Source organism: Rhinoderma darwinii, unplaced genomic scaffold (assembly GCF_050947455.1).
Source record: "Rhinoderma darwinii isolate aRhiDar2 unplaced genomic scaffold, aRhiDar2.hap1 Scaffold_733, whole genome shotgun sequence".
NCBI lineage: Eukaryota > Metazoa > Chordata > Amphibia > Anura > Rhinodermatidae > Rhinoderma > Rhinoderma darwinii.
The window spans coordinates 41,964-51,809 of NW_027464295.1; the positions used below are offsets into that span (position 1 = coordinate 41,964).

Consider the following 9,846-nt stretch of genomic DNA (forward strand, 5'->3'; position numbering starts at 1 on the left):
TGTTATTACAGCCCGAAATAGGACATGTTCTATATTATTCAACGGCTCGGGCAGCTTCCTGTAAGTAAACGGGAAGGTTCCCGTGGCCAATAGAAGTCCATGTGCATGAGGCCTAATGCAGTAGCAGTAGAGGGAATGAGATTTGAACAATCGGATTTATATGAATCCGCAGCATTATGCTGTGAAATTGCTGTTTTTTTCTTGCAGGTTTTCCCCATTTAATTCAATGCGGAGGTAAAACTTGCGACAAATCTCAAATGTTGCGTTTTTTTGCGACGGAATAGCTGAAACAAAAGAAAAGCTTAAACTTACCCGTTTTTATATACTTCTCCATCCAGGCCGGCCTCCTCGGATGACGTTTCATGACGCCAATCAAAGGCTGCAGCAGTCACATGAGATGAAACGTCATCCCAGGAGTCCGGGCTGCTGGACAATAGAGGGACACGTCGCCATGACTACTTTTAGACCCTTAACGTAGTGGTCCCATTATTAAATATCATATACATTGTAAAGATCATAAAAAAAATTATGTTTTCCATTTACTGTTAAAAAAAAAATGATCCAGTGGAGAGTTATGAAATTTACCTTACATATGTATGGCGCCTCCGGGTGTTCAAAGTGTATAGCAATGTGCACGTCCACCTACTGAGCTCAATGCTGGTGGACATACATGCACAGTCACTCTCCCCACAACCTTGTCTCTGCATTGTAATCTTCTGATACCTGCAGATCAGCCAATAGAAATAGCTTTCATTCCTGCTTGTCAGGAAAGGAGCGGAGCCTCTGCAGTTCCATGTCGGTATAGCTTTGGAGACTCCTTCTGCTGTGAAAATAAGGCACTGTTGTCAGCTGCCAGAGTAGGAAGGAGAATAATTTTGCTTAGAGCCTCTCCCCCAGGAGCACAGATTAGCTGCAGCACCAAGGGGCAGGACAAAGATCCGAAGTCCACAAGACAGTCCACCTCTGAATGGGTCAACAGAAACAAAATTAAGGATTTGAGGTGGCCGAGTCAAAGTCCTGACTTGAATCCCATTGAGATGCTGTGGCAAAACCTTAAATTGGCACTTCATGCTCGAAAACCCTCCAATGTAACCAAATAAAAACAATTCTGCAATGACAAGCGCGCCAAAATTCCTCCACAGAGATGTAAAAGTCTCATCGCAAGTTATCGCAAACGTTTGATTGCAGTTGTTACCACCAAGGTTGGTGCAACCAGTTCGCTTTAGGGGGGCAAATACTTGATCACATGGGCAAAATAGGTTTTGAATTATTCTCATTAAATGGAATGGAATTAAAATAGGTTGGATGATGTGAAACATTTACATGGGACAAATGATCAAAAAATTAGAATTCAAGTAAAGGGCAAATAGTTTTTCCAACGCACTGTATAATGTTAGTGCAAAACGTTCGGTGTAAGCACCACTAAAGGAGCGCACCTACTAGTAGTCTCTATAGGCCTGGCTTGGAAATACCTGTAGGTTAAACTACACCCTGGTTTTGGGAGGCCGTTGCGTGACCGATTCTAAAAAAGAGACGCAGTAAAACTCTCCTGAGGTGGTTAGTTAGAAAGAAGGGGATGTGAGGGCCACAAGGGACCTGTGCTCACCAGATGTGGAAGAAAGAAGGCAACTCGGAGGAGCTCAGCGGAACGATGCTGCCGCTACAGTCGCTGTTGTATTCTGGAACCAGCCAGTGGGAGTAACATCTAATGGATAAGGGAACTCCTGGTGGAGTCTACGTAGAAGGGGTTGTTGGTCACAGATGTGAGCAGTTCACTGGTTGTAGCCGCTTTCTGCAGATGTCCGTAGTTCAGAGGGTGATGACACCTTCCTGTGTACAGTCATCAATATACCAGGTGGCCGGTTGGTATCCAGGAGGCCGTCATATGGAGATACATCTGTAAAGACCTGTGCCAGGCAAAATGGCTTAAGTGGATGTCACCAAATGCTAGTGAATAACTCACAGATACCTGCTGGGGCCCTGTATCTAAGGCCCTGTTCACACAGAGTTTTTTGGCGCGGAAACCGCTCCATAAAACTCGTCAAAAAACTCTAGAAAATGCCAATGGGAGTTGTAAACGTTTTTTTACCGCAAGTAAAAAAAACGCGTCGCGGTAAAAAGAAGCGACATGACCCATCTTTCAATCAGTCAGAAAGGGTAAAAAAAACACCTTGACGAGTTTTTGTCAAACCACTGTGCAAAAAACGTCTGGAGCATTTAATGCAGGAGGAATTTTCCTCCTGCAAAAAACACTGTGTGAACACAGCCTACTACCATGTGCTATACTGTCTGCTTGGGCCATGGACTGTATCTAAGCCTATCATGTGTGATACTGTCCTCTGTATCTAAGCCTATTATGTGTAAGGGGATGTTCACACGCTTAACAAAAAACGTCTGAAAATACGGAGCGGATTTCAGAGAAAACAGCCTCAGATTTTCAGGTGTTTTTGAAGCTGAAAATGACATTTGGAGCTTCTTTTGAGACTTCTTTTCAGGCGTTTTTTGAGGCGTTTTTCATAGTGTTCAATGGAAAATCAGCGCCAAGAAGTTTCATGCTACTTCTTTTAAGGGTATGTTCACACGGCGGGGGTCCGTAACGGCTGAAATTACGGGGATGTTTCAGCCTGAAAACATCCCCGTAATTTCAGCCGTACCGGCATGTACAGGCGCTTGAACGCCGCGTCAATTACGGCCGTAATTAGCGCTGCTATTCATTGGAGTCAATGAATAACGGCTCTAATTACGGCCAAAGAAGTGACAGGTCACTTCTTCTACGCGGGCGTCTATTTACGCGCCGTCATTTGACAGCGGCGCGTAAATATACGCCTCGTGTGAACAGACAAACGTCTGCCCATTGCTTTCAATGGGCAGATGTTTGTCAGCGCTATTGAGGCGCTATTTTCAGGCGTAATTCGGGGCAAAAACGCCCGAATTACGTCCGTAAATAGGCCGTGTGAACATACCCTTATGGAGCGTCTTTTTATGCTTCGTTTTTTTAAACAGGGGAAAACTACATGCTGTTTTTCCCATTGATTTCAATGGGCAGATGTTTGTAGGCCTTCAGCTTCCATTTTTTCAGGCGTTTTTCGAGGCGTAAACGCCCCGAAATACGCCTGAAAACACTGCGTGTGAACATACCCTAAGGGTATGTTTACACGTGCACGTCCGTTAGGGTATGTTCACACGCTAGCTGTCATTTACGTGTGAAAAGACAGACTGTTTTCAAGAGAAAACAGCTGCCTCGTTTCACACGTAAATGCTCCTCCTCGCATTTTGTGAGCCGTCTGAGACGCTCGTAAATCTTGAGCTGCTCTTCATTGAGTTCCTGGCTTGCGTAGAGTTCACTCTGTGGGGCGTAACAAGGTAGAGGCCCATACCGGACCCCGGACCTTCCCCCTCTCCAATCAGGCTAAACATTCATTAAGAGACGTTCACCTCCTAATAAGTGTGTCACATCCTGTAAACTCTTTATTAAGGCTGGCGTATAAAACGCCAGTCTTAATAAATCTCGCCACGGAATATCCTTTGGAAAAAAAATGGACATTAAAATTGATCAAAGTTGGAAGCTTCAAATTCAATTGGGGAGGTTTATGAAAAGTAGTGCAGAGGAAAAGTGGAGTCGTTTCCTTCAGTAACCAATCAGATTCCATCTCTCCTATTCCAGAGGATCTTTGGAAACCTAAAATCTGATTGGTGGCTCTGGGCGACTACTGTACTTTTCTTTTGTACTACTTTTCATAAATCTTACCGAATGTGTGCAGACCTCTATTGACCAATGCAAAGAAGTTTTTCCAAAGGACTAAAAACTACTATGGGCAGCCATTTTTGCACTCCTTTGGGCATTGTCACGCAGCTTCTTCACAAACTGGAGAAAAACAAAGCTCCTATCTAGGTGAAGGAAGTATTCACTTTGCAACTTACCGAGTTTGGTGTTTCTGAATGACTAAATTATGATGGTGGATCAGGACCCTATCGGTGACCATAAAGATAGAAAAGATTTTTTTCAAAAATGGTCTGTAATACTAACACGCTGATGCTTTAAAGAGGACCTGTCACTGGTCATATAATGTGAACTGGTCTACTGACCTGAATAGCGCTGTCTCCCTGATTCCAGCGCTGTTTTTCTTTTTTTCCTGATATAGAGATATGACCCACTGTTGTGTTGGCTCCCTATATGCTAATTTGCTGTAGTTAGCCAAGGGGGTGGGGCTAGCTTCCCTGCCTCTGATACTGACCAACCAGCGTGAGGCAGCTTGAGGGTAGTTCACTCCTTGTTGGCTAACTACAGCATATAGGGAGCCAACACAACAGTGGCCATATCTCTGGAATGTGGGGGTCCAGGAAAATAAGAAAAACAGCGCTGGAATCGGAGACAGCGCTAATCAGGTCAGTAGACTGGCTCAACTTATATGACCAAGTGACGGGTCCTCTTTAAATTTGGAGAAGAAAAACACTATTAGTTGCAAGATAAAAATTGATTCACATCCACATGTGTGTAATAAATTAAGATGAGTTTTATTTAGTTTTTTTTATGCATTATAGGTTCCAAAAATAGAATTGATGCCTTAGGAGTAATTTTCTGATTGACATTTCTGTAATATTCCTCATCAGTTGGAGCATGAAAACGGCTCCTCGATAGAGTGCATCATTTGATGTATCGCCATGTCTGCCTTACGGGCAAAAAGTTTCCCACATTTTGCACATGAAAATGGCTTCTCCCCTGTGTGGGTCCGCTTATGAGTGACAAGGTGTCCTTTACTTGTAAAACATCGCCCACATTCAGAACAGGAGAAAGGTTTCTCCCCTGTGTGTGTCCTCAAGTGATAGATGAGGGCGCCCTTGTTGGTTAAATATTTTCCACACTCCGAACAAGAAAAGGGTTTTGTCTTGGTGTGAATTATTTGATGTTTAACAAGATACGATTTGTACTGAAAACACGTCCCACAATCGGAGCACTGAAATGGGTTCTCTCCTGAGTGAAATTTCAGATGTGTTGCAAGTATAGCTCGATTTGTAAAACATCTTCCACACTCGGGACATGGGAAGAGGATTTCGCCCGTGTGGGTACGTTGATGACTTACAAGCTTTGACTTTTGACTGAAACACTTCCCACACACTGAACATACAAAGGGTTTTTCTCCAGTGTGAACTCGGTAATGTCTAACCAGGTCAGATTTACGCATAAACAATTTTCCGCTTTCTGAACAAGAGAAGGGTTTCTCCCCTGTGTGGATTCTTTTATGGACGTTAAGAGACCCGTTTTGGGTAAAACATTTCCCGCATTCAGAGCACTGATACTTGTCACCACTTCCATGGGCTATTCTACCATTATGGGAGTCTGTTATATTGTGAGAAATGGGGTAATGTCCTGGAGAATTGTGTGCGGGCTTGTCATTGTCTATGTTACAATCAGAAGACAACATGAGACATTTCTCCAGTGTATTCTTGATCATGGATCCATCTGCACGAGAAAAATAAAATCTTTAAACATTAAAGTTTACTACAGAAACATCTTACAATAACAAGCAAATATTTATAAATCACTATTATTGAAAGGATCAAGGCTAAGGCCTCGTTCACATCTGCGTTGGGGTCCCGTTATGACGTTCCGTTTGAGGTTTCCGTCAGAACGGGACCAGGAACAGACACAAACTGACGGAAACCAGAGGTTTCCGTTTCCATCGCCATTGATTTCAATGGTGACGGATCCGGTGCCCATGGTTTCCGATTTTCTCTGTTGTGCATCGGACCCGTAGTTTTGCCGGAAGCAATTGCCTAGGCTATTGCGTAATTTGATGCAGAAAATCTGAATCAAAACGGTAGGTAAAGACAGGCAGGTCAAATCCGCACCGTTCTTTTATGCGTTTTTAGGTCGATTTTTACATTTTGCTGCGTTTTTTTTCCAATTTTGTCAGATACAATTGTGAGGCAGAAACACAAGATAAATTGACATGCTGTAGATTATAAAATACGCACCGCAGGGCAACTTATGTGCAGGAAAAATTCTGCTTTGTGTAGATGAGATTAGTTGAAACCTGATTTGCCTTCGCAGGTACTGTATTACGCTGCGGATTTGCTGCAGGAAAACCTGCACGGCAACTCCGCACGTAATACGCAGCGTGTGCATGTCACTGAAGGCACCTCCTTCGGCAAATGCATTTTCCTCACTAGTTTACATTGGCAGAGAAGATGGCAGAATACGAGACTGACGAAGGGGTTAAACATGGGCAATATGTTCCTCTTTTCTGTATTTAGTGGTTAGTAATCACCTAGACTGGTATCTGTGAGAATGTCCTCCTCTGTATTCTGCCAATCATGCCAGATAAATGTCTCTCCTTCTTCCTCTAGCCCTTCCACCTCTTCAACTTTAATAATAACCAGTTCTTCAGCCTAAAAAAAGAAAGAAATCAAGAAAGACAAAAAATCTAAACGTACAAATCAAACATAATAACGTTCAATATGTGTAGAGGTTCCACAGGTCACAATGTCGTTTCTAAGATATTTGCTATATACCTGATGACTCTGTCGGACATTGTGATTTTTCTCTGGTCTATCCTTGGGGTTCACTGGACTGGCACATCTCCCTGCTGGCCATTTCCTACTGGATCCATCTATAGGAAACACGTAGACAATGACTGAATACATAGTGTATATTTGATGAAAAGATGGTGGGGTGACAGATAGGTGACCCTCAAAACTGTTCTCTTCTTAAGGGGTTATGCGGGGACCAAAATGTATTAGCGGTGTAGTCTGTGCAGTATGTGAGTACACTCGCTAATATACATTCCGGTCCCCGGTGGCGCGGATTATGAGATTTAATAGATTTTTATAGCGCTGCCGGGGGACCGGAAGTCTAGTTGCACAGTCTTCTTTGATGACGATATGACTCTTCGTCATGTGACCGGCCCCGCTTTACTCCATGTACAAGCAGGAGAAATAGAACAGCGATTACATAGAGTACAACGGGCTCGGTCACGTGACAAAGAATCGTCATCAAAGAAGGGGACCGGAAGTCTAGTTGCACAGTCTTCTTTGATGACGATATGACTCTTCGTCATGTGACCGGCCCCGCTTTACTCTATGTACAAGCAGGAGAAATAGAACAGCGATTACATAGAGTACAACGGGCTCGGTCACGTGACAAAGAATCGTCATCAAAGAAGGGGACCGGAATGTATATTAGCGAATGTACTCACATACTGCAGGGATAATCATTTTTTGACCCCGCATAACCCCTATAATGGAAGTCTCCTCTTACCCGGTGATGTGTGGTTCCGGTGCTCCTCCATCATGACGTGCTTGTACAGATCCCTCTTACCCGGTGATGTGTGGTTCCGGTGCTCCTCCATCATGACGTCCTTGTACAGATCCCTCTTACCCGGTGATGGGGTCTGGTGGTCCTCCATCATGACGTCCCTGCACAGATCCCTCTTACCCGGTGATGGGGTCTGGTGGTCCTCCGCCATGACGTCCTTGTACAGATCCTTGTGTCCTTCTATATACTCCCACTCTTCCATGGAGAAATAGACGGTGACATCCTGACACCTTATAGGAACCTGACACACAATGAGACAGTCATCATCCCGACACCTTCATAGCGTTACTATATAATGTCCCAGCATTCCCGGTGGTCCTCACCTCTCCGGTCAGCAGATGAATGATCTTGTTGGTGAGGTCTAGGATCTTCTGCTCATGTATCAGTGAGTGAGGTAGAGGTCCTGTGATGGGGCTGTGGGTCCTGCTCCCTCCTCCTGACACACGGGAACGGCCGCCGGAGTTCACACCCTCATCACATGTTTTCTTCAGGACAGCGTAGTCCTGTGTATGGGGAGACACTGATACATGTCCCGATACACATTCTTTCAATCCCTCATACTCGTAGTATATTAATATAGATAAGAGAGACGTCATGTGACATAACTCCCAGAATCCCTCACCTCTCCCGTTAGCAGGTAGATGATCTCCAGGGTGAGGTTTAGTATTCTCTCATTCTTATGACGGATTCCTTTACCCATCATGATGACACAATTAATGGACCTAATATAAACACAATCGGGCAACCATCTACAGAAAGAGAAAAAAATCATTTCAAGCCTGAACCAACAATTTTCTATCTGCTCCCCCCTCTAGTAGTAAGCGCACATTCACACCGGGCAGTATTTTTTGTGCAGTTTTGCCATGAGTGCCACAAAATCTGCATTTAATTCCATGCCAATATGCCATGATGCAGTGAAGATACCCTAAAGCTTGTGTCCATCTTGGCTGTCTGCCGTTTCCCCAGTAGTTACAGAAGCACCCCTCCACCCTCCCAATAGTCACAGCAGGCCCCCCACTCCCTCCACCCTCCCAATAGTCACAGCAGGCCCCCCACTCCCTCCACCCTCCCAATAGTCACAGCAGGCCCCCCCCCACTCCCTCCACCCTCCCAATAGTCACAGCAGGCCCCCCACTCCCTCCACCCTCCCAATAGTCACAGCAGGCCCCCCACTCCCTCCACCCTCCCAATAGTCACAGCAGGCCCCCCACTACCTCCACCCTCCCAATAGTCACAGCAGGCCCCCCACTCCCTCCACCCTCCCAATAGTCACAGCAGGCCCCCCACTCCCTCCACCCTCCCAATAGTCACAGCAGGCCCCCACTCCCTCCACCCTCCCAATAATGACAGCAGGCCCCCACTCCCTCCACCCTCCCAATAGTCACAGCAGGCCCCCCACTCCCTCCACCCTCCCAATAGTCACAGCAGGCCCCCCACTCCCTCCACCCTCCCAATAGTCACAGCAGGCCCCCCACCCTCCCAATAGTCACAGCAGGCCCCCCCACTCCCTCCACCGTCCCAATAGTCACAGCAGGCCCCCCACTCCCTCCACCCTCCCAATAGTCACAGCAGGCCCCCACTCCCTCCACCCTCCCAATAGTCACAGCAGGCCCCCACTCCCTCCACCCTCCCAATAGTCACAGCAGGCCCCCCACTCCCTCCACCCTCCCAATAGTCACAGCAGGCCCCCCACTCCCTCCACCCTCCCAATAGTCACAGCAGGCCCCCCACTCCCTCCACCCTCCCAATAGTCACAGCAGGCCCCCCACTCCCTCCAGCTCATCTTCTCAGTAGTCACAGCCACGATGCATACCCCTCCGCTGCGTGCACTCGGCCCCGCAGGAGCGGTCTGTGATCAACTTCAGCCCCGGGACCAGATTGGGGCCCCCAGCTGCTGAGTGTATAAAGTGCAGGGAGCGGAACCAGGTCGCCAGAGAATGGGATTTGTCCTGCGAACACACAGGAAAGTACACAAAGTATTAGTTCTGGAAGCCGCAGGGAATCCCACCACCCGAAAAAAACACACCAAATTGTGGTGCAGGGTTATCAGGCAAAAATGTCCGCTGTAGAAAATCTAAAAAAAAAAACAAACAGTTTATACTTACCCTCTGGCGTTGTCATGGCGACACATCTCCCCCTTCTGAGCGTAGCCCGGCCTCCTGGGATGACGCTGTAGTCCATGTGACCGCTGCATCCTTTGATTGGCTGCTGCAGCCACATGGGTTGAAACGTTATCCCAGGAGGCCGGGCTACGCTCAGAAGACGGAGACGTGTCGCCATGACAACGCCGGAGGGTAAGTATAAACTGTTTTCTTCATTTTAACTCAAAAACCTTTTTTCTCATTTGCGATATTTGCGGTGGAATCGCATGGTTTCCGCAGCAACGCATGGCTCATCTTCCCTTTAAATTCAATGGGGAAAACCTGCACCAGAAAAGCAGCGATTCCGCAGCATAAATTGGCAAACTACGGCTTAAAAACGCACCGCCGGTCAGTCTATGAAGGGTTTTCGGTGGATTTGTTCTCTCATCC

The 9,846-nt window shown here is 46.4% G+C and overlaps 2 protein-coding genes across 3 annotated transcripts; both read right to left on the reverse strand.

Moving 5' to 3' along the window:
- Positions 1 to 4,531: 4,531 nt before the first annotated feature.
- On the reverse strand, positions 4,532 to 5,501 carry LOC142729719 (uncharacterized). Its single transcript, XM_075849303.1, has one exon. The coding sequence runs from the start codon at positions 5,451 to 5,453 to the stop codon at positions 4,608 to 4,610; it is 846 nt and encodes a 281-aa protein (XP_075705418.1). The 5' UTR covers positions 5,454 to 5,501; the 3' UTR covers positions 4,532 to 4,607.
- Positions 5,502 to 6,430: 929 nt separating this feature from the next.
- Positions 6,431 to 8,269, reverse strand: LOC142729720 (uncharacterized). Of its 2 annotated transcripts, none has more exons than XM_075849305.1 (3): positions 7,639 to 8,269; positions 7,319 to 7,556; positions 6,431 to 6,611 (listed from the first exon to the last, which is right to left on the reverse strand). In XM_075849305.1, exons 1-3 carry the CDS (start codon positions 7,909 to 7,911, stop codon positions 6,439 to 6,441), a joined length of 684 nt encoding a protein of 227 aa, XP_075705420.1. In that variant the 5' UTR covers positions 7,912 to 8,269; the 3' UTR covers positions 6,431 to 6,438. The 2 variants fall into 2 exon arrangements, with proteins under 2 accessions (XP_075705420.1, XP_075705419.1); XM_075849304.1 differs by having other exon boundaries at positions 7,259 to 7,556.
- Positions 8,270 to 9,846: the final 1,577 nt, after the last annotated feature.